Source organism: Arvicanthis niloticus, chromosome 15 (genome assembly GCF_011762505.2).
Source record: "Arvicanthis niloticus isolate mArvNil1 chromosome 15, mArvNil1.pat.X, whole genome shotgun sequence".
In the NCBI taxonomy this organism is placed as follows: domain Eukaryota; kingdom Metazoa; phylum Chordata; class Mammalia; order Rodentia; family Muridae; genus Arvicanthis; species Arvicanthis niloticus.
The window spans coordinates 72,269,023-72,296,930 of record NC_047672.1 but is presented as its reverse complement, the minus strand read 5'-3'; the positions used below and the strand labels follow the sequence as shown (position 1 = coordinate 72,296,930).

General features: G+C 40.5%; 1 protein-coding gene across 3 annotated transcripts in view; it reads left to right on the top strand.

Moving 5' to 3' along the window:
• The window catches only part of Lhfpl3 (LHFPL tetraspan subfamily member 3), a 493,326-nt gene that overhangs the window by 288,826 nt on the left and 176,592 nt on the right, over positions 1 to 27,908 (top strand). For all 3 annotated transcript variants that reach the window (XM_034519038.2, XM_076913168.1, XM_034519039.2), the window contains exon 2: positions 26,373 to 26,609. In XM_034519038.2, the coding sequence (XP_034374929.1) occupies positions 26,373 to 26,609 (237 nt within the window). The remainder of the gene's footprint in view (positions 1 to 26,372; positions 26,610 to 27,908) is intronic.

Here is a 27,908-nt window from a genome sequence, read left to right as displayed (position 1 = left end):
ACCCTCTCCTCCCAGGCACTCCCCCATTTGTTATGAAAGCACATCTTTTTCTCTGGTTTTGTCAATTTAATTAATGTCTCAGGAGAATAGTGAAGTAAACATTGCATTTCTGCTCTTTAATTTTCTCTTCAAGTATCTATCTAATTTCCAAGTGGTTTTGGTTCATCTTTCTATGGCTGATTTCTTGTCTTTTCAAATCAAGATGTAGCTTTTAAAATCACAACTCTGATGAATTTATCTGGGCTCTTTATCACTCCATTGATATTTACGAGTTTTCTACGAGCGTAGATCATGTATCCATTTTATAGAATGCAAATTCTATAAATGTCAATTAACCTAACCTTGTTGATTATGTCCTTCAAACCCTTTAAAATGTTTATCTTTAGACTGTTCATGTTACAAATGATGAAAGAAAGTTATTAAAATATCCCGCCATGGATTTAGTATCTTCCCTTTCAAACTCTTTGGTACATTTTAACCTTCATTATTTGTGCAGAATTTTTTTTTCTTGTGGACACCATTTTTATCAGCACCTGAACGACTTCACTCCATCAATGGTTTTTACTCTGAACACTTCCACTCTTACTTCATTTATTTGCTAGGTTTTCTGGACCCTTTATTTTACATCTTCCGTTATCACTATTTAAACTCTGGTTCTTGTTAAACATTTAAGTAGAATTTGTCTCACTGGATATGACAATCTTTTGGTGAAAAAAATTCAAGGTTTTAATATTTACTGTGATGACTGCGACTTCCGCCATTTTCTTCATATTAATGATTAGCGTGTGTTGTTCTTTTTGCCTCTCCTAACTTTTGGGTCCTAGTCATCTCTCTTCTTGTTCCATTTTGCTGCGTCAATTTGGAAGTTCTAATTAATTGACTTCAGTTTTCCCAGGCTTACTTTTTGCTCCTATAGTTGTAATCATATCAGTATTTTTCTGCTCTATTTAAAAGTTAAGAGTGTCAGCCATCTCCTCTGTCTCTTACAATCTACCCACTCTTCTGCAATGATCGCTGAGCCTCAATAAGAGGACATGTGATATAAAGATCCTATTTAGTACTGAATGTTCTCTGCATCTTGACCAGTTGTGGGTGTGTTAATGCCCAAGTACTGCAAAAAGAAGCTTCTCTCGTGAGTATCATGGGTATAATTCATTAGGAGTCAACTTAATTCCATTTCTATTTAGCAGGTTAATACATTCTTCCCTAGACTTATCTGGCCGAATTTTCTAAACCCACTAACAATGAGTTTCATCTTCTAGAATGGGCCTTAAACCCAATCAATGGTTATTCTGATAACTTTTGTACCACTATTGCACGGTTGGGCATGTCTTGTCAGGCCAGTCATTGTTGAAGCTCACAAAGCAAAACTGATGATGCCTTGTCCCCTCTAGTTGCATAGCATCTTCCAGCACTCTACAAGTTGCCTGGTAGGGATGAAACTTCCAGGTTGGTATCAGCCCAGTTTTTCATATGTTGTGTCTTCAGCAATAGTCTTACAAACAAGTCGGAAGGGTCACCAAAAACATTGGCAAAAACCTAACCTGTAATATTTGTGGATCTGTGAGACTCATTGACAAATATCTTCCAAGGAGGTAAGCCATTCCTTACCCCAGACTTTGTATTTGCTAGCTTCTGGTGTCTAGTGGGAGCATGCTCACCCCATTATAGAAAAACAGCATTTAAACTACTGTTATGTGTGTGTGTATACTTTAGAAAACTTCTAGAGTAGTAGATTTCCATAGGACTTTTTCAGATGACCTGTACTATTAGTTATCCTTTACCATATTCTCTCCCTTCTCCCCTACCTTCCCATTCTTGTCCTACTTAACCCTCTCTATTCCACCATTCCCTTTTATGCCTTTGTAACACTGCATTTTTTCTCCCCTCTCTTGAAATACACCCATGGCCTCTTACTAATAGCCTGACGTATTTGTGTGTTCCAAACAAAACATTTATATCTGAAGATGCAAAGCTCACACTCACAAATGAGAGAAAACATGAAGAGATTCTCCTTTCAGATCTGGCTTGCTTTACTCAAAATGTTTGTTTTCAGCTTTATCCATTTACCCTCAAAATTTTATAATTTCATTTGTCTTAACAGGCAAATAATAACCCATTGTGTAAATACATTACAATTTTATTGTTCATTTCCACTTTCTAACCATTATGAATTGAATAGCAGTGACTAAGAATGACAGATACCTCTCTATTAGGACATACAATCCTTAGTATATATGCCCAAGACTGGTATAACTGCACCATGTGATAGGTTTATTTTTTAGGCAATTGCCATAATGGAGTCCACAGTGGCTGCGTAAGTCTGCACTCTACCAGCAGTAAATAAGTTTCCCCCTTCTCCCCACATCAGTATTTAGTCATCTTGGTTTTTCATCTTAGCATCAGAGAATCACATTTTAAAAGATATTATGTGCAATCTCCCTTTTCTCAGGCAAAAGAACTTACTGGGTTAGGTTAGCTAGAAATTTACAGGTTAATTGTTGAGTGGAAGTCAGCTTTCCAGCTGAAGGAAAAACAATATTTACAAAACCCGATAATGGCAACTTCCTTTTTCTATTAGCTCTACAATGGGAGTAAGGTATCCAGTGGACAGTTATATGGATAATATTTGCACACTAATGATCAGCATTAATATTAGTGAATAGCATTGGAGATTAAGAATCCCAGTCATATTCCATTTTTGGCAACATCTATTAAAAAAAAGATGCTGGTAAGGCTGAGTAACTTCAATTGTGACACATTAGGGGGGAAAAAGAGGTGCTATCAACAAGAGCTGACACACAGATAGACCAGCATATGATGCTGACCAGTAGCTAGAGGAGCAGTTACATCATCAGTCAGCCACATCGAAAGCACCACATCAAGTCAGATCCAATATAGGCATGTGCTTGACAGGCAATAAATGGAGACCTACGTTCATGCTCCGTTAAGTTTAATTCACTCTAGAGCTCACCATTTAACAGAACACATAGTGTTCACTCAGGTAAGAACCAGAGGCCCAGAAGCCAGCATTTCAGCCAGTGCACTAAAAATATGTATTTTATCAAGTTTAGGGCTGTCAGTCAAAAATAAATAAAACAATCCCCACTTACAACCAACTTTGGAAATTCCCTGACAAGTTTGACATACGAAATGGAGCCCTGTAGGAAACACCGGAGTGTACTGACCACCAACCAGATGAGGATAATATATTACAGAGAATTGTATCCTAAAAGGGCCATTATGCAAACAGCACATCTATTGAGAACCTTAAGGGGCCTCTGTTGTCTTAAGAAATTCAAGGTTCTTGACAGACACTATGGATCCTCATGAAAGATTTTCAGGTGCTCTGTCTCCCTGTCTCTCTTTCTCTGTCTCTCTCTATGTCCTTACTCTCCTTCTGGCCCTGGAGAAATTCTAATAGGGAACTGTGTCTTTTCTACTTTCTCTAGTCCCATTTTAGACTTTTCTATATGTGGTTCTATTCTGGAATATAACAGCCATGTAGAGCTCTCTGCTGACCATACTGAAAAGACTGAAAATGCTTCCTATGGAATAGAATGTAAGAAACCTATAGGATCTCTTACCCAAAGCAGAAGGGGATGCCCACAAGGAGAAGAGGGAAGGATTAGAAGGGTGATGAGGGGCCTGGAGGAAGTAGTTAGCCATAATGCTATGAACCAAGTCAAATACAACTATGGTTGAGACTCAAGAATAATATAAAACCATATAACAGTGTTTAATTACAAAACTAGTAAGAGGGATATCCTGAGGCACATCAGAAAGGCCAAAGACCTAAAATACATCAGACACAAAGAAAGAACAAAAAAGAAGGCAAATGCCTTTGTATGTAGAATTATTTTCCCTTGTTCACAAGGGCAAGCTTGGCTGCTTGATAGAAGCTAAACATCTGTCACTATATAGAAGGTCCAAGGGCAAGGTCCATGCCGTCTTCTGCAGTCCATGCATCATTTGAGGCTTCTAGGCAGCATAGAAGGACCTGGCACTAGAAAAATAGATGCAATTTCCTCATCCAAACTCAAGAATGCCAAATCATTTTTCTTGTTATCTGGAGGACTCCATCCAGGAAAAAATACCCTGATGAGAGACAGCCACTCCTGGTGCTTGCTGCACAGCAAGGAGAAGACGTGAGGTAATTGATGTAGGGAGATTGGATTTGAATGGCATTGTGTAGCATACATCCCTAGATCTCCTCAGAACAATCATATTTCTTTTGCTAGCAACTTGTCTCCCCTTGAGATGAACAGCTATACTGTACATTTTTTCTGATATTAGATAGTGTCCTATTCTAAGTAGTTATAATCACATCTGTATTTTAATATCCACATACTCTAATTAAACAACTATGTCCCCCCACCACCACACTCACATACTGTTTTTCTCTTCCGTAACTCAGTCTCTAAGCTTCATTTTTCTTCCAACTCTTCGATCTGGATGAAATAATAGCGGTCTAGGACTAAATGGGTTAAATATCTCCAAGTAAAATTTTGGTGTCCATAGTATGTGTTGAAGATTTAAGACCACTTATTCAATCTCACTTAATAACCTGTGTCTCCCTTTACCTTTTAATGCTACTCATCACTGCATTTAAACTGGGTGCCATTTGGCCTATAAGACCCTTGAGAGAAGGGGTAGGTTTATTTAAATCATCATTACCCAAAGAATTATAAATAATTGTTGCCTGATTGAAGAGGCTATTTAATATAGAGATATAAACTTACTTTATATCTGGCTATTCCCAAAACAGTGTTACATGTTTAGAGTCTCATTAGCCACTGACTAGAATTCCATTAACTGGGAATATATTTCCCTTAGAATTCAACAACAAAAATCAGTGGAGTTTTGTATTTTGTTTTACTGGGATTTTGCTACCAATTATTTCAAGACGTGCCATTTTGACAACTCAGAATGCCAATGCTTCTACATAAGTTGACCTATTTCTTAGAATCGTGGAAACTGGTTTTTTTCCACCACAGGGTCATTTCTCAAGAATGGGCTCAAGCTTTGTACTAAAACACCTAATTGTTGAGAAATTCAGTTTCCACATTTGTTCCAACCTGCTTTGTTCTTAATTACTGACCATAATTAATAAAGTTATAGGCTACCCTTTTTGTCTCACAGGTTTCTTAGATAAGTCTGTTCCTTATTTTAATTTTACTGTCAGGAAAAAGCTCTGCATCTTCCAGGTAACTGTAAGAAGTGAATTCTGTAACTGTGTAATGGCTAAGAGATAAAACATTCATGGAGTGAGTTAAGTTCTACATTCTTGTTCATGCACCATAAAATAGAGCCGATATAAGTACCAAATTCATAAGCTATAATGAAATTTAAATGAATTGATTCTCTTCCTTTTCAATTGGCACTACAATAACTACATATTATAACTCCAGAATTTCATGAGTTTTAAGATCATAACAAGACACTACTGTGTATAACATCAAATGGAAGACAAATTAATGTCTCCCCAGGAAAACTCAAATCCTAATCTCTGGAGCTTAAGAAAAGGAAATTAAGGTTGCTGCTTCAATTGAGGTTGCTAATTAGCAGACCTTATGATGGAGAGTTTGTAATGTTTAAGTTGGCATTTACAGTGGAATAAAGGATAAAAGGAGTAGGAAATACATGAAACAGATGAAAACTAACTTTGTTCATTTGACTGCAATAACAAAGTACCTTATACTGGACACTTTTAACTTGGAAATATGTCTCTCATGGGTCTAGAGGATGAGACATGCCACATGAAGCTGCAGGTGGATCCAGTGTCCAGTGAGGGTACCTGGTTTGAAGATGACTCTCTTCTCCTTATTGCCTCATGTGGCTTCTTCTCATAAATGTACTAACCCCATTCATGGGAACTCCACCCTCGAAAATGTAATTCCTCTCCAAGCATTTCACCTTCACATAGCATCACAGGAGGGATTGGGTTTCTATGTTTGGTTTCGGCGGTGATATGAGCATTCTGCATTTGAAGATGGAAGTGAACACTCTTGAGCCCCAAGGAATGCTTGCAAATGACGCATTTAGAAGCTGAAAAATGAAAGAAATAAATTATACCCTGAAACCTCTAATTCATTCCTATCAGCATCTTGATTTTTGTTCATGAAATGCATTCGGAACGCTCTGTGTGAACATAATGCTGTTGATCCCCCTTCCTGTGTAGCTTTTTGTGCCTTCGACCCCCACATAGCTCACTTCCTGTTCTCATGTCACGTGTGTTCTATTATCCCACCTCTCCTTCCTCAAAACCTGTTTCCCTTTCTGGTTTCATTTGCAGTTTCGTGACCTAAACCCACATTCACACCCACATGCACAAATATAAAGAACTAGTCTATGAGAGAGAACATGCAGTATTTGTTCTTGTGAGTCTGAGTCACTTCATTTAATAATTTCCAGATCCATTTCTTTGCCTGTGAACTCTAAGCTTTACTTTCTTTGTGTATGAATAAAATGTATTGAGTATATTAGCCATATTTTTATTATGTCTTCATATCTTGATGGTTATCAAGGCTGATTCCATTTCCTTGGTATTGTGACCAGAGTCTTAACAAACATGGATATGCGATGCAAATATCTTTGTGGTAAAACCCTTGGAGTAAATTCCCAGGAATGGTACAGCTGAATCAGATGGTAGTTTTGTTTTTAATGTTTCTGGAAACTTCCACATGATCTCCATAGTGGCTGTGCCAATTTATAGTCCAAGCAGTTTTTCTTTTCCCACATCTTTACCAGCACATGTTGGTTTTGTTTCCTTGATGACTGACATTCTGACTACATTGGTTCTCAATGGGGTTTAATCTTACGTTTCTCTGCTAAGGATGTTAAACATTTTTTTAAAGTTTTTGTTGATAATTTATATTTCTTATTTGAGAACTGTGTGTTGAGTCCAGTAGCCTATTCATTAATCGGAAGTTTTATTCTTTAGTGTTTAACTTTTACAGTGCTTTATGTAGCTGCGATATCAGGCCCTTGTCTGAAGTACAGCTGGCAATGATTTTCTCCCATTGTTTAAGTTAAGCCATTGTGTTTTCTGTGGGGTTTATAGCAGCAAAAAAAAATTCAAAACAGATTACAAGTTAAGAAATGTTTAACCTTTATATTTTTGATGCGTTAGAATCAACAAAATCATAATGTATTTCTTTTATATATAAAACTCAACTTCCAGAAGTTGGAGAGAAGGCTGCTGGTAAAATTCCTGCCATGCAAGCATGATGCCCTGAATTCATATCATTCATTCATATATATATATATATATAACCTGGTTGTGGCACAGATATCTGTAACTCCGGTACCGGCAGATCCCTGAAGTTCTTTAACCATCCAGCCCAGCCAAATAAATTATTTTTGGTTCAGTGAGAGATCCTGTCCCAAAACAAAAAAACAACAAAAAAAAATCAAAAAAAGGTACTTGACATTGCTTCCACATGCACACGGTGAGTGAGTGTGGGTGCACACACACACACAGACACACACACATCAACTTCCCTTTGAAGAGTTGAAGAGTACAAACTATACCACGGAGAGAAGGTATACGCACTATTGGACTATAAAAATCATATGTTCTTCTATCACTGGGTAAAGAGGAATCTAGACCAACTGGCTATTCTAGATGTTCTCAGCTTTCATTTAAAAAAACTAAGATCTACTCATGATTATATCTTCACTACGAATCAATACCTGTGAGTTTGCCAGTAATTCACATAAGGCCATCCCAGGATTTCAAATGCTTTAAGAGCATCAAAGTTTTCAATTCTGTCAACATAGCCTTGTATCATAAAAGTGATGAATGAATCACAGTAGATTTTCAAATGACCAGGAAGGACCCTAGGAGGCAATGCTTAAAGGACAAAAAATAACACACACCAAAGGAAAGAGAATCACCCAGGCCAGGATACAAATCTTAGCTTCTTGTTTATCTTTCAAAACCTCTTGTCTGCCCTGCCTGGAGCCATTCAGTACCCATGTTCAAAGCAAGACCACCTTCTGGACATTTCACTGGCCAGTTACGAGTGACTTGGTTAAATTCCATCTTGGTCAAAGGAAAGCATTGTTCTGACCCAGACATCATTCCTCAAATGTCATGCTGGTGGAGGTTTCATCTATAAACTTTTGGCTACTGCCGTTAGAATATGAGGTTGAAAGATATGTGAAAATCTTTTGACAGGTCATTGAGCATGCTGACTTCGCTTATTCTCTTGTGTGCTTTTTGTCCAGTATGTTTTATACCTATTGCCTTTTCCAATTCCATTTCTTCAAGGGGCAGCTTCTTGTCCTAAAGTAGCAGCATTTTCAACACAGAAGTTCCTGGAATATCTTGGAAGATCCTGGAAGAGGAATGTAGCCTGTGTGTCTTAGTTATTTTCAGTTTCCCCATAAGTAGTTGCAAATGGAGCAGTAAAAGTAGGGAAACAAAAAGTAATGATAAGAAGGCAACTCAAGAGCTTCTTTTTTTCAATGTAATAAATAAGTCAGTGTCTTGGCATCTCCATAACCTTTATCTCTAAACACCGATAAGATGAACAGATTGGAGAATAGCCATAGAACTGAAGACCAGGAAACCACAGGGAACCATCCATGCGAGGTTTTAGTATCCAAAACCTATAGAGCTACCCACCCCCTTTCCTGGTGAACAAACAGCTCAGCATCCAGATTGGATTATGTCTGTCCTGAAGGATGCAACTAGCTCTCTATATAGGGAGTTTGACAGCTGCTTTACAGATTACACAGCTGTTCTTAAACTGTATATAGACCGGCACTTACTAAAGAAGGGATAAACATACATGCTGGTGTGGGGGGTGAGGGGGGTGAGTAAGTGTAGGGGAGGTTGTAAGGGCATGAGTGGGGGTGGAAGTGTGAGTGGGTATTTGAGTGTGTGCATGGGAAGACAAAGACTATACTGTGTAAAGGTGTATCACCTAGGTGCCTGATATAACGTGCACATGTAGGACTGTGGCGTCCCCCCTGAGTCATGTCTTTTCTGAAGAGGGGTGAAGAGAATCTTCTTTTGGGCTTATGTTTCATGTAGCTTTAGTATTCAATATTTATGTTTCTGTATATTTTATATAAACAGTTTTTGATCTTTCAAGTTTTAAAAACATTAAAATGTTACTTTTGAGTGGTATATTGAATTGATATCAGAAGAATAAGCATCCTGGCCTTGTTGTGACCCTAGATCTTCATCGTTGAGTATAATATTGACTGTGAGTTTTCATGCACAAGTGTTGTTATGTTTGTGTCATTTACTCCTATTCTTAATTAATTGAACATTGTTTGTCATGAAAAGTTGTTGGTTAGTACATGTGTTGGAAATGTGCTCCCATTGGGAAAGATGGTAAATTCTTTAAGAGATAGGGCCTAGTGGGAAGCCCTTATATTAAGTTAAGAAGAGTTCTGCCCACAAGTGGGAAGCTGGTGCCCTGGAATAGGCTGTTGTAAAAGACTGACCTGAGGCTTTACTCCAGGCTTCGTGCCTTGACATGGCAATTGTTTCCATGTTTGGAACATCGAAGCTTCAACCTTTAGGTCCTCACCAAGGGTGAACCAACAAAGTTATCCAAACCAAAGCATTGAAAACTAGAAAGTAAATATCCTCTTTTCTACACAATAGGCTGCCTTGGGAATTTCATCACAGCAATACAAAACTGATTGGCATAGGCAGAACTCAAAACAACCGATGTCTGTCCTTTGTTAAACAGCACAAGGGGTAGTACAACAGTGTTTTGTGTGAACAACAAACAAATGAACAAAAAAAAAAAAAAAAACAACGTATGAGGTAAGTTAAGAAGCAGTTGGGGCAGATAAGCCCAGTTTTCTCCCTCAGACATGTCTGGGATGCTAACTCTACCTCTGTGGAAGACATGGAATAGAACTAAGGAATTCATGTGCTTACAGGAAAATCCCTCTCTGTACAGTGCACACTTGTGAAAGCTACTAAATAAACAGCCATTTTCACTCTGTATGTTTTCTATTAATAATTCCACATTTAAGATTTCACAGAATTTGGATCTGTGAGATATATATGTATATAGTGATCTAGCAGTTTTCTGCTGATCAAAATGGTCTTTAAATTGTTTTACGTTCTAGATTCTAAATTTTAATGTATGTGACTTTTTCCAATGTTGGGGACTGAATCATATGCCTTGTTCATGATATACAATGTTCTATGACTCAGCCATACCCCTATCCCTATATATGGCTATTTAACCTTCGAGACCTAAATGGATTTGAACTGATATCATACAATTAAGCATCCTCCCCTTTGTCTGGCATCCCTATCCTGTAAAGCCTTTCTCTACTAACTGTGGAGCTTGTATCTGCAGGTGTGAGTGAATGTCAGATACTTTACAAAAAGTCCCAGTTCTCACAGCACCATGAGTGTATTATGGGTCCCTTTATTCAGGAAAACTGGGGCTAAGTGGCTGGACAGGGTATAATAGCTTTTTTTATCACTAACTTTTGTCTTTTGACAGTCTAGGGCTTGTTTGTATTTTCTCTTAACCAGTTAAGTCATTATGTCTTTCATGTTTTGACCCCAAGTTAAATAACCATAAAAAATATTATATTTAAAGCCATAATCTTCCAGGATACAATTTTTTCTCAGCTCAATATTTCATGTCCTATGTCTAAGTGACTCTGTTTTCCAGAAGTAAACTGAGCTATAACAGTAAACCTTTCTCCTGAGCTATAAATATTCTTGCTCCAAAATGGCCAGCCACGAGCTGATGCAGAAGGTGTGGGATAAGTCGGCTATCTTCTTTAGCAGGTGTTTAGAGTGACAGTCCCAGTGTGAAAGTTTGCCCTCCATGGCCCTGGAAGCCTCTGCTGGCTTCCATTTTCCCAGCTGCTGTCTGCCGGAATAATTGATGGAGTTTAGTGAATGCTGGTTCCTCTTTTCACCATGTTCCTCTCGAGTGCCTCAGCATTAGGAGACAATTTATCTTGCTTTTGTGCAATGGTGCATAGGTTTCTTTAAAGGGAGAAGTTAGGTTTCTCTTTCTGTTCAGAAATAGGCAGTTCTTGGGTTCTCAGCATTTAAGTCTTAGTGGGACAGTTAGACCAGTCTCATAAGCAGGCTCAAGAAAGTCTCCTTTGTTTGCATTTTCCATCTTCCTTTCCTTTCCTTTAGAGACAGAGCCTACTGCAAAGGCTTGTGAATTCTTCTAAGGATATTTCCTCCATGGACATTACATTCAGTTCTCTAACAAGAAAAATGTCACTGTCATTAGTGGCTCCTGGGAACCAATCATGAACTATTTCAGAAAAACTCACCGTGAGATCAGTGGCCTTGACTCAGGGCACCCTTGTAGAAAGTGAACACTTGTTAGAGAAACACCCTTACAAGGGTACTGTTGTTACATATTCTAATTAGAAGGGGCCCGATGGCAGCATACAACATGGCTGTATGCTACCTTTGCCTGCCTACTCCAACCAGTGAGCTTCCACTTCTCCTGAGCACTCAAGAATGGTCTCTAATATATGCCTAGTAAAACTGCTGCCAAAATGAAAGGATACTTAGCTGGGAGGAAGTTAGGCATTCTCATAAGGAAGCTTTTTTTTGATAACTTACCAATTAGAATTTATTCTCCACTATCCTTTGTGGTCAGGACATAAGGTGTGGGTTAATCAGATATTCTGGACCCTTGTTTACTGTAATGGTGACACTGTATCTTAGGGTTGATTGGTTAACAAATAGTTATTACATACCCAAGAAGAACACTATTTCTTCTGTTACCAACTAAGGGATCTGGCAGGTACTTCCCACTCAGGACTGAGAAGAGCTGTTTGTATCTATTGGCTATACAAATCATGCAGATTAGGAAAGTCTGGTTAATAGAATACCAGAAACAGAATTTATCGCAGCACTTAAGTGCTGGTTCAAAGAAGCGAACAGAGTCTCATCTATTTTTATGACTTTAAATATAGTAAAATTGGAGGACTTTTTCCTTTCTAAACTAAGACAGTTAAGTAGAAGGAAAGAAAAAATATATGTCTTGTCTCATTAGTGGGCAAGCTTTGATTATATGAGAGCTTAAAAAAAGCTTAAATGCATTTGTGGTATTTTAATCCTACTTTAAAATAATTTACACTTTAAAAAAAAGTCTAGATAATATCAAAAAATTATGTTGACAAATGGGGAGCCAGGGTATATGTATATCACAGTGTTACAACAATTTACACTTTAAAACAGATAATCTAGAAAATATCAAAAAAATTATGTTGACAAATGGGGAGCCAGGGTGTATGTCCATCACAGTGTTCTGCAGGGTGTATGCCACAGGGCTACACCCCTATGTCCAGCTGTCCCAGGCTGTTCTTGCCAGGTAAACCTAAACATTTTTCTAGAAGAACCCAAAAACATGACCTTCCTGGTCAATTTTTTATAAGTTTTCTAAATCCCAACTCCTCTAAATCACTAAAAATAAATACCTTGAAACTTCTGCAAACACAGCTTTACAGCAAAGTGTCCATTGCACAAAGAACAGTTACAGTTTCCCATGTTTGCTCTTCTTCATTGAGAGCTTAACGTAGGGAGACGTGCACCTTAAATACAGAAAATCATGGATTTCTACTCTGGTTCTCTGGAGGTTGTGGTTTTCCATCTTTGCTCTTTTCGTCCGTTGCAAGTTGTTACTCAGATACAACTTGAAAGATAGTTGAGTCCACTCTTAAGGCAGGAAGAGCTTGAAGAAAGAAAATGTCTTTGTTGACAGCGACATCCGGCAAACCTCCTATCTAGTGAGCTGCACGCTCTGCTGACACTTAGGTGCCACCCGCAAACCTCTGATCTTGTGGGCTGTCCATTGCAGCTTTGCTCTCAGCTAACACTTATTTTTGTATTGTGATCACTTGTGTTAACTCAGCTCTTGAAGGGGGACCTAACTTTGAAATTGTTGAACTGCACCTCAGTATCTTGAAGTGTGGACCCCTTCTAGCCCCACATTCTACTTATCCTAATGTGGCCAGGGTCCAGCTGCAGATCATCATTTTCAGATTTGGGAGCACTGGCTTTCCCTATGGAGCCAATCAAGGTGGGGAGCCTGGAAACCTCTCCTAGGCATAGCTGGCCCAATTGTGTTTCTCTGTGTGATAGTAGCTGTTCCGAGCCCCTCCGTGTCCCCTTCGCCCGCGAAAAGAGACACGTGAGGCGGTGTTCGGGTGGTTACTACAGCGAGGCTTTACTTCTTGTATAAGCAGAAGCAGAAAGGCGGAAAGCCCGGAAAAGGCACTGCTTATATACACCCTAGAGTGATGTGTTCACTTCTGATTGGCTGTTCACTCATTACCCATAATATGTCCCGGGATGGGCAGTGATTTTGGCACGCTTTTTGCCTTTTGCACCTGCGCAGTCAGTTGTTTACTAGTGGGAAGACAGGATGCCCGCGCCATCTTGGAATGGCGAATGTTCACGCGGCTCCCAACATCTCCCCCTATCTATATATTTAAGATGGAACAGCCTATTGCCTATGAAGCGCGGCACCAACTCAGTGAGGGAAAGCAGAGGCCTGATCCCCTGTGCAAAATGAGATATTGTAATGGGTTTACTTCCCATACCCATCTCGGTGCCTTTTGACGGGGAAAGGGAGCCTCCACCCTGGGGCGCCACCAGGGGAGGTTTCTTGGCATCAAACCTTTGTGCAATCAGGCATATTTTCGGGAAATCTATCCACACTCGTGGAACATTCCCTGTCGAGTACCCACTCTCAACACCTCTAGATATTCAGGTACCACAGTTATTCAGGCAAGGGCTGGCTAGACTTAGACCTCTCATTGACCCAGTGCAATGGGCTGAACCCTTGGGGTGCATCAACTGAGGGTCTCAGTCATCGGCTACTTTCTTAGCCTAGATAGCCAAATTTCAGGGGGAGATCCTTGCTCCAAGGCTGCGAGTGCTTGGGTGATAGCAGCCTTGTCACGTTTTTGTTGGGCTCTGAGCTTGCAGTCCAATCATAACATGAACACTAATCCACAACATAGGGCTGCACCAAACAGGCCTATCCCCACCCTGTAAGAAAGAAGGAAAAGGCAGAGGTAAGCCAAGAAGTAAAATCGCCAGGGGTAACAGGGTCCACTCATGTTCCATCAAGGCTCAAGATCTGGATCTGCAATTGCTGCTGCATCTGGTCCAACTTCCCAGTCCAATTCCCTTTTAAATAAGCAGAAAGATTATGGCTTTGAATAAATGTATCATTCACAAATCTCAGTGGTGTAATACCTAGATGTGGGATTGCTGACACACAGCTCATCTGAACCACATCCGTGAGCTGCTCCACATGGGCTTGGAGCAAATCAACTCTCTGATTGACCAACAGAATGTCTGATGCCGAGTGTGCATCCACTTTCTGTAGAATGGTCAAAGCCTCATAAGTCTTTTCTGAGATTTGATTAACAACAGTAGCTGCTGTAACTTTATTAACCATGCCTGTGCCAGCTGTCACAGCTGCAGCTGCAGAGATGGAGGGTCCACACACACCAACACCAGTTGTGCATCTGCATTCCTAAACACCTTATTAATTTTAATGTTATTCAAATGGCTAGAGATATTAGATCGTGTAACATCTGAAACATTTTGTATTTCATGAAATATACCATTCAACAAGACAAAGGCAGATACACCTTTTTCAACATTCTAAACAGTGGCTACAACACATAATTTAATTGTGTTGAAGCAGGGTAAACTCAAGAAAATACACATATGAATTTAATTACATATACTGTCTTCTCAATAGATGAGGCATCTGTAAATATAGTAAATATAGCAAACATCTTTTCTACAGTCTGCATGCATGGTAAATTTTAGGAAATATAAAAGCATGTATAGAGAAAAACTGTAACATATGATTATCAAATTTGTCTAAAATGTTTGTCATGTAATAGGCCAAATATCACTATTTTTCAATAACCAATTTAATTGCTATTTGGAATAAAGGAATAAACCTTTTATCCAAAATGTTTTTAGGATTTTATCACATAATCTTGTATAAATCCACATTAATGGTTTCTTTTGTCAAAGGACTACTGTGGACATATGAGTAGTAACAACACAAACAGCCAACAATTTATCATAGTCCATATAATTTGTCTGTTGATAACTAACAGCTTACTTTATTTTCAGCAAAGCTATCTATCTTTTATTAGTTAATTGTCAAGGGGAATTAGGACTTGCATCCCTTTGAAAATATCAAACAGAGGTTTAAATCCTCCTATGGTAAGCTTAAGATGAGGTTTTAGCCAATTAATATCTCTAAACAACTTTTAAAAATCACTAAGAGCAAATCAAGATTAAAAGTAAACCATTTTCTTTTTGCATGTACACTCACAAGCCAGAAGATGGTGTTAGATCCCCCCCACAAATGGTTGTGAGCCACCATGTGGTTGCTGGGAGTTCAGCTTTTATATTTTAAAAGTCTAGCCTTTAACAGCTGAGCCATCTCTCTAGCCCCAACTATCTATTTTTATTAGAATTTTCTGTGTCACAATCTGATTAGGATATAATTGAGGTCTCAAATATTGAAAGACACTGTCTTTGAATCTTTTTTGGAGCAACAAGTACTCTAAAAAAATTTTTAAAGCTCGTTATATTGGAGCAAAGGCTTGCGGAAAAAACTTCTTTAGAGAAATTCACTAATAAAGTATCACACAATGAATAATATACACTAAAAGATTTAACCTCTTAATTTTGTGTATTAAAGCAACAACAATATTTATATATATAAAATGTAAAACAATGAACCATTTTCTGAAGCAATTATTTCTAACAAATATCGCTTCATGGGCTCTTAAAAATTATGAATAAATTTACTGACTGTAAACCTCTCACCTTTACCAGAAATGTAAAGGGATGGTATAAAAACGTCTTTTATATCTATAATAATTCTATAAACATTTACTGAAATGGCAGCTGGAGTAGGCAAGTTAGGCTGTATAAATCTTAAATTTGAACTTTATTTTGGATTAATTTAATAACCAATCTTTTTTAGTCCAATGAATATATCGGATAAAAGCCAACCTTATTCTCTAATAATTGTTACATATATTAGAGGAATCCAAAACATCTCATTTTTAACAACTTTGAATATAAAGGAATTAAAACAATTTGAACAATATTTTATCAGCAGGTACAGTTATACTCATGGAGGGAAGTAGGCATAATTTTAATGTCTCCACCATAATCATAACTTTTAGCCCACAGACTGTTGTAAAGTCTTTGGGTCTTAGATTTATCCCTCTTCTCACAAGAAACAATGAAGACAAAAGACGAATTCTGATAAGCACATTTCTAGGACCAGGTGGTGAAGACCTAGGACAAAAGGAGCTTTTAGCACCTGAGCTGCAGAGCTCAGTCTGCATTGTCTTAATTCTAATGTAAATGTGCTTAACCTCCCTCCAGCCTGTTCTCTGAGGCTTTGCTAGGCCTAAACTGTGCGATTTTGACTTTAACTTTAACTTTAAACCTTAAATTTAAATTGTAAACTTTAAAAGACATGTGTTGTATCTTTTCTCTATAAACTTAGGCAAATCAAAAATTTTCAAACTCTCGGTTGAACTACCAACTGTAGCCAATGGAATATTGGCAGTTTAACTATGTTTTTAAGCCTCTTTTGTAATATTAGAGTATAACCATATTTTTGAGAAACAAAACCAATCTTTAACGATGTAAGCAATCTATTTTCTCTAAAATCAACACCAAGTAGATTACCTTTATGCTATAAAGTTTTGCTGCCACAAAACAAAGTGTAAAATTTAATGGAAAACTTGTAGCATTATATAACTCAGGCTGTTGGCTGGTGCGCCTGAGGACGGGCAACCAAGTAACACTCAATAGCTGTAAACAAAGGCAGCACTGCAGAATTTGAATGTACTGGCATGGGAACAGGCCAAGATCTAACTATGGCCCATAGTGGTATACTTATCCCCAAATTGAACATCAGTATCAGGAAAATCAGAGCCGTAATCTTGCAATCTAGCTTCATTCTTCACAATCTGCACCAGCCGCGTAGGGACCCAAATTGGATTGTCTTCACCTGTGGAATAAGCACAAACAGCTCCCCTCCTTGGGCCGCAACAGGCTCTCAGCCAGTCTTGTAGCCTCTTGTTCCTACGAGGGACAATGGCTGCACGGCATTCAGCTGTGGCATTTTCAAAGATCATCTGTTCTATCACTGGCATTGCTTGCTCTGGTTCCCCAAAGATTCTGCCATAAAGGAGGGTCCTTTTGTCCTCCACTCTCTCTCCACCAACCGGTGGAGGGTCCTTAACCTTAACAGGCTCTGCAGTAGCCCTTGTTTCTTTTGAGTACTCTCTCTTTTTACCAGACTCCTGGGTCTGCTTCTTTTGTCCAGGCCTTCTTGGCTGCTTCCCCTTTCTAGGCTCCTTGGCCTGATCTTTTTCTCCAGGCTCTTTGGCCTGATCTCCAGGCTCTTTGGCCTGATCTCCAGGCTTCTTGGCCTGATGCCGGCTAACACACTCTGGTTCTGGTATGCTATCGTGGCCCTCTCCTGAAACCTCTTGACTTGCACTAATAGCTGAAAGCAAAAGCAACGCAAACAAGAGGCTAGCTAGTGGAGCGGCGGCGGTGAGTGAAAGTCCGCTCGCAATGAAGGCTTCCACCCCAGGCATATCTCCCAGAGACGTACCTCGTTCCTGTAGTCTTTTAACCCACCCCAAAACTTGGGGGGTCTCCGCTGCGCCTTGAAATTCCCGAGTTTTCGGCGCCAGATGTTCCGCACCCCTCTGTGTCCCCTTTGCCCGCGAAAAGAGACACGTGAGGCGGTGTTCAGGTGGTTACTACAGCGAGGCTTTACTTCTTGTATAAGCAGAAGCAGAAAGATGGAAAGCCCGGAAAAGGCACTGCTTATATACACCCTAGAGTGATGTGTTCACTTCTGATTGGCTGTTCACTCATTACGCATAATATGCCCCGGGATGGGCAGTGACTTTGGTGCGCTTTTTGCCTTTTGCACCTGCGCAGTCAGTTGTTTACTAGTGGGAGGACAGGATGCCCGCGTCATCTTGGAATGGCGAATGTTCACGTGGCTCCCAACAAGTAGCTACTCTGAAGCAATAGGAAATTGATTGTATTAGCAAATAATGTGGATTTAATTGAGAAAAAAAAAAAAAAGCCCGTTCTCCCTGCATTCTGTCTGGAGAAATGTAGCACAGAAGACTTCAAATGACCATTTGTTTTAGATCTGTGTCAGATGTGCTCATTGTTCTGAGCTGTGTCAGATGTTAGGAAACCCACTGGAGCTAGTGTATTCAAAAGAAAAAGGGTGTTTCTAAGTGGTCAGTTTGTTTTTCTTTAATTTTCATACCTGAGTACTTTATTTATGTCAGTCCCCTTTCCTCTCCCCCAACTCTTCCCATGCCCCAACTCACTCTCAAATTCAAGACCCTTTCTGTTTTGAATTACATTGGCATGCATAAACACACAAGTGTGCATGCATGTGTGCGTGTGTTATAACCTCCCAAGTCCATTTGGTGTTACTCCTATGCACATCTGTATCTTAGTTAGTTAGGGTTTCTACTGCTGTGATAAAACACCTTCACCAAAAAGCACATTGGAGTTAAAAGAGTTTATTTCCCCTTACCGCTCTCAGGTCAGACTTCATCTTTGAGGGAAGTAAGAGCAGGAACTCAAGGCAAGAGCCTAGAGGCAAAAACTGATACAGAGGCCTGGGAATTATGCAGCTTTCTGGCTTGTTCCTCGGAGCCTGCTCAGCTTGCTTTCTTACATCACCCAGGCCCACGTGTTGATGGTGGAACAGCCCCAGTAAGCTGTGCCCAAGTCATTAATCAGGAAAATGTACTACAGACTTGCACAGGCCAACCCAGTAGAGTCATTTTCTCAAGTGAGATTCCCTCTTCCAAAATGACCCTTGCTTGTGTCAAGTTGACATAAAACTAGCCAGCATAACTGGTGTCATTGTGCACATCTTATGTAGCCAGGCTTATTGAGATTTCCTGAGTGCAATCTCCCTGCCATGTCTAGAAGACAGTGTCTAGCAGCAGGCATCCTGGTCCCCTGGCTCTTAGAATCCTTCTCTCTCTTCCACAATGTTCCCTCAGCCATACATGTATAGGTTTTGTTGTAGATGGACTAACTGGGGCTATGCACTCCACAGTAATGTACTTCTCCATTTGGACCAGCTGCGGATTTCTGTAGCAGTCTACATGTGCTGCAAAAGAAGATTCTTTGGTGAAGGGTAAGAGCTATACTTACCTGCGAATATAAGTGTAAACATTTAGACTATAATCAGAAATTCTATTGGTTTAGGAAAATAGCAGTAAGTGGATGTCCTCTCAGGTATAGGACCTCTCCAGCCACCTGGCTAGACAGTTCCAGGCACAAAGCCACTCCCACTGAGCTGCCTTCAGTCCACTTGAACAACTATCAGTTGCCCCTAAGATAGAAGCACCACTATCGCCACACTGGGGATATCCCATTAGGTCAGTGGTGGTAGCTCACTGGCTTTACATCTAGGTGGGACTATTGAAGGTTTCCCTTCCTCAACAGCTTTCAGAGCACCTTAGATACCATGAGAGCCACTCTTCCAAGTCAGTTTCAGCTCAAGTATTCCAAATCCGGGAATCTAGGTGTCTTCAGCAGCAAGATCTTACCTTCAAGTTCTGGGAGATAATTTAGGCAATGGCAATCTCTCAGATCCCCTGACCAAAAACGCAAAGGGCAGTTCCACATATCTGGCACTAGGGGTTTTGGTAAATAAATTATGACTGTTGCAGAGGGATTATTATCATTCTGTGTAGTGTAATTCCATTTAATACCATTTAATATCTCTCTACCTCTTTCATACTTATATGAATCTATACATATAAATAGATACATATATTCATATACATACACAAACACAATGAAAACAATGTTCTTATTTTTATTCATACTGGCCTCCCTCCACTCCATTTGTTAAAGTTTCCCTCCTCTGTTTTCCCCTTTATAGTACCCATGTCCTACTACCCCCAACTAGAACATGTACACACACACACACACACACACACACACACACACACACACACATCCCGTTCTATGTCCCTAGTTTCTTTGGTTACACAGGTTATATAATCAAATAAAAGAATTCAGTTGGGCACTAGGATCCACAAATAAGAGAGACCATGAGGCATTTGTCTTTTGTGATCTGAATTACTTCACTCAATATAATATTTTCCAATTCCATCCATTTCCCTGCAGGTTTTATGGTTTCCTTTTTCTTTTCAGATGAATAGATTCCACTGTGCATATACACCACATTTCCATCAGCTATACTGGCATGTACCCTAGGGACTGCACAGATCCCCATTCAGCCATGTTCAATGCTGCTAAGATATGGGAAAACTCAGATGTCCTTCGCCTGATGAATGTATATAATTTAAATACTTTTTAACGCTAGAAATGAGAGGATCAGGGCTGGGAGCTGTTCCACCATCAACACGTGGGCCTGGGTGATGTAAGAAGCAAGCTTAATATTAAAATATTAAAGCAATTTAGAAGTTTTTCAGATATAGTTTTGACTCAAAGATCTTCTGCATTGTCTAAAATAAAATTAATTTGTTCATGGATTTTTTAGAACATGAATAATCTGCACTAGATAATGCATGCTGTGTGCTAAGTGCTGAGAGGGCTAAGATGTGAAGACATTTTCTTTTCTGTTTGTTTGTTTGTTTGTTTGTTTGTTTGTTTTATTTTTTCTATTCCAGAGAACTAGCTGCCTCTAACAATGGCTAGCATCTTTATTTTTTATTGGACATTTTATTTACATTTCAAATGTTATCCCCTTACCCCATTTACCCCCCCACCCAGGAACCCGCTATGTCATCCCCCTCCTCCTGCTTCCATGAGGATGTGCCTCCCACCCCCCACTCCCACGTCCCTACCCTCTAATTCCCCCACACTAGGTGTCCAACATTCATAGGACCAAGTACCTCCTCTCCCACCTAGGCCATCCTCCCCTACATATACAGCTGGAGCCATGGGTCCCTCTCTATGTGCTCCCAGGCTGGTGGTTTAGACCCTGGGAGCTCTGGTTGGTTGGTATTGTTGCTCTCCACATGGGGCCACAAACTCTTTCAGCTCCTTCAGTCTTCTCTCTAACTCCTCCATTGGGAACCCCATGATCAGTTCAATGGTTAGCTGTAAGCATCCACCTCTGTATATTTCAGGCTCTGGCAGACCTCTAAGGAGACAGCTGTATCAGGCTCCTGTCAGCATGCATTTCCTGACATCTACATCAGTGTCTACCTTTGGTGACTGTACATGGGATGAATACCCAGGTGGAATGGTCTCCAGATGGCCCCTCCTTCAGTTTCTGCCTCACACTTTGTCTCCATATTTGCTCCCTTGAGTATTTTGTTACTCCTTCTAAGAAGGACCAAGCACTCACGCTTGGTCTTCCTTCTTCATGAGCTTCATGTGGTCTGTGAGTTGTATCTTGGGTATTGTGAAAGTTTCTGTAAAGCAAAGGACACTGTCAATAGAACAAAATGGCAAACAACAGATTGGTAAAAGGTCTTTACCAATTCCACATCAGATAGAGGGCTAATATCCAATATACACAAAGAACTCAAGAAATTAGACTCCAGACAACCAAATAACCCTATTAAAAATGGGGTACAGAGCTAAACAATGAATTCTCAACTGAGGAAACTTGAATGGCTGAGAAATGAAATGCAAATCAAAACAACCCTGAGATACCACCTCATACCAGTCAGAATGGCTAAGATAAAAAAATTCAAGTGATGGTAGATGCTGGCAAGGATGTGGAGAAAGAGGAACACTCCTCCATTGTTGGTGGGAATGCAAGCTGGTACAACCACTCTGGAAATCAGTCTGGTGGTTCCTCAGAAAATTGGACATAGCACTACCTGAGGATCCAGCTATACCACTCCTGGGCATAAACCCAGAAAATGTTCCAACATATAACAAGAACATATGCTCCACTATGTTCATAGCAGCCTTATTTATAATAGCCAGAAGCTGGAAAGAACCCAGATGTCCTTCAACAGAGGAATGGATACAGAAAATGTGGTACATTACACAATGGAGTATTACTCAGCTATTAAAAATAATGAATTGGAGAAATTCTTAGGCAAATGGATGGAACTAGAAAATATCATCCTGAGTGAGTGTTGGGAACCGCATTTGTCCCTGTTCGGGCAGCCAAAAAATGTCGCGGTCTTAAGCAAAATGTTGAGGCCCAGGCTGCCCAGCGTTTGGGCGGCCACTGTATCCCGGCCCAAGCTGCTGCTCCAGTCCGAGGGTCAGGGTTCAGCAAGAGAGAGAGTTGAGGGCGGTCGTGAGGAATGGAGACCAGACAGAGTGTGTTTCAATCCCGTTTATTCTTCAGTCTCTCTTCCTCTAAGTGTCTGATTCTCCCTCTATAATCTGATTCTCTGATCTCTGTCTGCCTCTGCCTTTTATATGTCTCACTTCTAAGCCATGCCTTTTGGTCACATCTTTAATCATGCCCTTAGGTCTTGTCTCTAAATCTGATCTCTACACTTCTAAGTCAAACTCTTAAGTCACACACCTTTAATCTCACACACCTTTAATCTCACACACCCAAGGTATCTAAACCAAGATTATCAGAGTGTGCTCAGCTGTTGTAGGCTATTGTAATCCAAGTCTCATGTCAGGGTATATGGCTTAAGATGGCTGCAAAGATGATAGCCGCTTTCTGCTAAAAGTTGGCCCCCAACAAATGAGGTAACCCAATCACAAAAGAACACACATGATATTCACTCACTGATAATTAGATATTAACCCAGACGCTCTAAATACCCGAGAAAACATTTTCAATTCGCCAACTCATTGCATTTAAATCCACCCCAAGTAGAGTAATCTGTTGTCTGTTGAACATGGAGAACAGACTCAACCAAGCAGGGCTCACAAACCTCACAGAGACGGAGGCAACAATAACAAAACTGGTTCTGAATGCCACCTAATCTGAATCTCTCTTAACTATGTTTGTGCCATTGACTAATGATACTAACTGCCACTAACTACATTTTAGAGGGTAGGATCCAAATCAGTTTATTTACTCTTCCATTTTCCCACTCAAATGTATTTTGATGCCTGTTTTGTTCAAAATGTTGTTTTACATTTTATGAATATAACAAATTTAAATATATAAAAATGTAACAAATGTTATATTCTATGAAAATAACTAATGACCAAAGTTTCTTTTCTCAGAAAGCTTAGTCTCCTGAGACAATATTTGTAAATAAATAACTTCAACAACACAGAGAAGTAACAAAGGCTGTAAGCTAAGTATAAACAACAGCTATGAGGCCTCATCTAAGTGCTAAGTGAAACACAATTTGGAAGTAGGTATGGTAACATATGCTGGTAATCAAAGCCCTTCACAGGTAAAGGCAGGGAGGATCATGAGTCAAAACCAGCCTGGATTACATAACCAGATTATATCAAAAGAAAAGAAAAAAGGCTTGGGGCTATAATGGTTCAGTTAGAAAAGTCCCCACTACACAAACATAAGAGCATGAGATTAGATCCCCAGAATGCGCCAGTGTCTGTAACTCCGGTGCTGAATCCCTGAAACTCACTGGCTAGCTAGCCTAGCTGAATCAATGGGATTGGGATTCAGTGAGAAAATTTGTCTCAAAAATAAAGGTAGATCAAAACCAAGGCCAGTCATCAGAGAGGCTTCATCCAGCAGCGGATGGGACCAGATGCAAAGACCCACAGCTAAACACTAGGCAGATCTTGTGGGACCCTGGAGAAAATGAGGAAGAGGACTGTGGGAGCCAGAGATAAAATGAGGAAGAGGACTGTGGGAGCCAGAGATAAAATGAGGAAGAGGACTGTGGGAGCCAGAGATGTTGAGAACATCAGGAGAACATGGCCCAAGGAATCAACTAAGCAGGGCTCACAGAGGCTCATAGAGGCTCACAGAGTCTGAAGCGATTGTAACAAAGCCTGTGTGGGTCCGAGCTAGGTCCTCTACATATGTGTTATGTTGTACAGTTTGGTGTCCTTCTGGGACTCCAGTCGAGATGTCTCTGACGTTTTGCCTATCCTTGGGACCCTTTTCCTCCTACTGGGTTGCCTCATCCCACCTTGATACGAGGGTTTGTGCTTAGTCTTATTGTAATTTGCTATGCCATGCTTGGTTGATAGCCCTGGAGGCCTACTATTTTCTGAAGGAAAACAGAGAAACCGTGGATCTGGGGGATGTCGGGGAAGTACTGGGGGTGAGCTGGTTCCAAATCCTTTTTCCCTGGGAGAGGGGAGGAAGTGGAGTAAGGGGAAACTGCAGTGGAGATGTGGGGGAAGTAGTGGGGGTGACCTGGTTCCAAATCCTTTTTCCCTGGGAGAGGGGAGGAAGTGGAGTAAGGGGAAACTGCAGTGGAGATATATGAGAGAAGAATACACCTTTAAAAATAAAATAAGGATAGAGAGCAACTAAGGAAAGACACTCAACACTGACCTCTGGCCTGCACATGTGCGCGCGCGCGCACACACACACACACACACACACACACACACACACACACAATACAACACACATGGGGGACTACTCACATGCAATATTTGGAGTATAGAAAACAATTCTTTTCCTAACTCTCTTAATTTCCATTGAAGCTCTGCATTGCCGCACCATGCTACATTGTTTTGTTGTTGTTCTTATTGCTGCTGCTGTTGTTTAATACAGCTGACTAAACATACCTGAACAAGAATAACACCAACAGACATGCTAACACGTATGGAGAACAGCGCAGAAGGCCCCAACCCTACATAGAAAACTACAGGCAGCTAAGGAAAGCTGACAGTGAGGGAAATAGTTTCCCCTAGGCAAGAGCACAACAGTTGGTTATCCAGACCCAAACAGTCAGCCCTGAAATTAAATGTGTGTGTGTGCACGCACATCCACACACATGCGCGCACGTGTATGTGTGTATGTGTGTGTGTGTGTGCATGCACATCCACACACATGCGCACACGTGTATGTGTGTATGTGTGTGTGTAGCATTATGTATACTAAGAAGGTTGTATCTATGTATTTAGGAATATGTATATGAGAGAGAGAGAGAGAGAACAAATAATTAAAGAAAAAATAAATCAAGAATTTGAGTGAGAGCAGAGGGGTACATGAAATGTAGGGTTTGGAAGAATGAAAGAGAAGGGGAAATATATATATACAAATAATATATATATTAATTGAACTGACTAGAATACTAAGTGTCAGTGTGTGCCACACATGGTCTGGACACTGGAGGTGGGAACACAATGTTATTTTTCCAATGACTCAAAGTCAATATACACTCTGGTATTTCCCATGTTATCTTAATCCTTCATCTGGCCGCTGTCATTGCTCTTCAAAGCCAGCATTGACTTGTCATCCTGCAGTGTGATGTTTCCTTCTGGTCTATTTGCAATGGAAGCCTTCCTGCAAATGTGCACAAAAATTCAATTTCTCAATACTTTCTCACAGCTGAATCTACCTTAACTTATCTCAAATGAGTGGGCTCACACTAAAGCAGAATTGTAGAGTGAAAAATTATAAAGGCCATTTTATGAAATATGTGTAGATTTCTTTGCCCTTAGACCTGGGCAGAAAAGTGCAGATTCCAGAACGAGGAACTGAAAATAAGATTTCAGGCCTTCACTTTCCCCGGGGCACATTCCGGGTGGAGGACACTGCCCCTGAATCAAGCCTCAAGCAGCAGGCCCACCTATGGGTGGAAAAGGCCCAAAGCAGGAAGACACATTCCTGACCATAAAAAATACAAGCCATCTAGGTGGGGCTGTGACTGGAGGAAGTGAGAAATATTTTGTAATGATGGTATAGGGGACAGTGACTTGGTAAGACTACATTTTTGAGAAAAATGATTGTACTGAGTAATTTCCATGGCTATTAACCTTTCAGGGTGGGTTTCTCTGGAATGTTTCACTATTCTTATGTTATGTATCCTTGGCAACCCCTCACCCCCTCCCCACTCCCCTGGTTTGTGGTTTTTTTTTTCCCTTTAAAACCCTCCACGGACTGGATGTTAGGGTCGGACCCTACTCCTGCTCGAGTACGTGGTCAGACCGATGGCTGCCAGCTTTTTTCCCTAATAAACCTCTGCTGATTGCATCCAGGTATGGCTTCTTGTGATCTTTGGGTGGTCGTGATTTCCTGAGACTTGAGGAAGGGTCTCCCGAGTATGGGGGTCTTCAGAATCTCGGAGGTTCTCTGGTTCAGGGTGGCGGGGTCAGTGAACAGGAAACTGAAGTGAGATTTGCTGCTCTCAAAATCAAGAATTTGAAACGTCTGACAAACATTAGAAACATTTTTTAAAAAATAAAATGCATAACCTTGTTCCTTTCGTCTTCTCTCTTTAAGCGGCCTGCCTTGTCCTTGGCTGTATGATTTTCCCTGATGGCTGGGATTCAGACGAAGTGAAACGGATGTGCGGAGAGAAGACAGACAAGTACACTCTTGGGGCCTGCTCGGTCCGCTGGGCGTACATCCTGGCTATCATCGGGATCTTGGATGCCCTGATCCTCTCATTTCTAGCGTTCGTGCTTGGGAACCGACAAGACAGCTTAATGGCAGAGGAACTGAAGGCAGAAAACAAAGGTAAGATTACTCAAGGAGCCTTACTGGATGACTCAAGCACAAAAAATAAACCAAAATGGAATAAAGCAGCCACCCTCTCACTCTTGCCCCACACGTCCTTTCTCCTGCATTGGGGAGTACCCATCTGTTACTGTTCTTGATTCTAAGACTTCTCCACAGACTCAAGATGTCTGCAAGACTAAAGTATAGCATTACAATTTCCTGTCTTTCTGAGCCCTCTTATGTCCCTGGGCTGAGTACATTGTGACTGTTTAAGTGTTTTTCCTTCTCTAAAGCCTTAACTGTCAGGAGTTAATGACGGAAAGGTAACATTGGGGGAGGGGTGTCTATCGGATTGAATGGAGTGTGCTTCCTCTCTGTGGATGCAGTTATTTTTCCAGAGTAAAACGTCTGTGAACCATCACAACCACGTGATTCAAAACTCATCTGGGAAGGGGGGATTCCCACCCCAAGAAGCTTTGGAGATTATAGTAGTGTGGAGTGAAAATTATAAAGACCATTTTATAAAATATATACAGGCTTTTTCTTTATCCCTAGACCTGAGCAAAAGAATGCAGGTTCCAGAAAGCGGAACTGAATGTAAGATTTTAGGCCTTCACTGCCTCGGGAAGAGTACATTATCCCTGAGCCAGAGGAGATTAACATTCCTCAAGCCTCAGGGAAGAAAACCCACCTGTGGGTGGGGAAGGCCCAAAGCAGGAAGACACATTCCTGACCACAAAAAAAGATGCAAGTCATCTAGGTGGGGCTGGGAAGCTAGTAGCCATGATGACAGCACAAAGTGACAAAGTAACAACTGAGAAATAGTTGGGCAGAGTGACAGGGCAACAACTGAGAAATAGTTGAACAAGTGACATGGCGGGACCACATTTTTGTGAGGAGTGGGTGTGCAGAGTGTTTTCCACATAACCCTGATTCACTTAAGTTGCATTCCTCTGGAATTCTCCACTATTTTTATTGTTATATTTCCTTAGCAACCTTTCACCCCCTTCTCACTCTCCAGGTTTGTGGTTTCCCCCTTTAAAAACCCTTCTCAGACTGACTGGCTTGGTCAAACTCTACTCCTGTGTGGGTGAACAGTTTGACTGTTGGCTGCCAGCTCTCTTCCCTAATAAACCTCTGCTGATTGCATCCAGGTGCGAGTCTGTGGGTGGTCATGACTTCCCCAGACTTGAATAACGGTCTTCCGAGTTTGGGGGTCTTCAGTAGCACCCCAGTTGGCTGGATTTTCCAATGTGTTATCTGGGTAGCCAACTCCTCAGATATCCTTTCAAAGGGAAATTGTCTACTGAAATACAA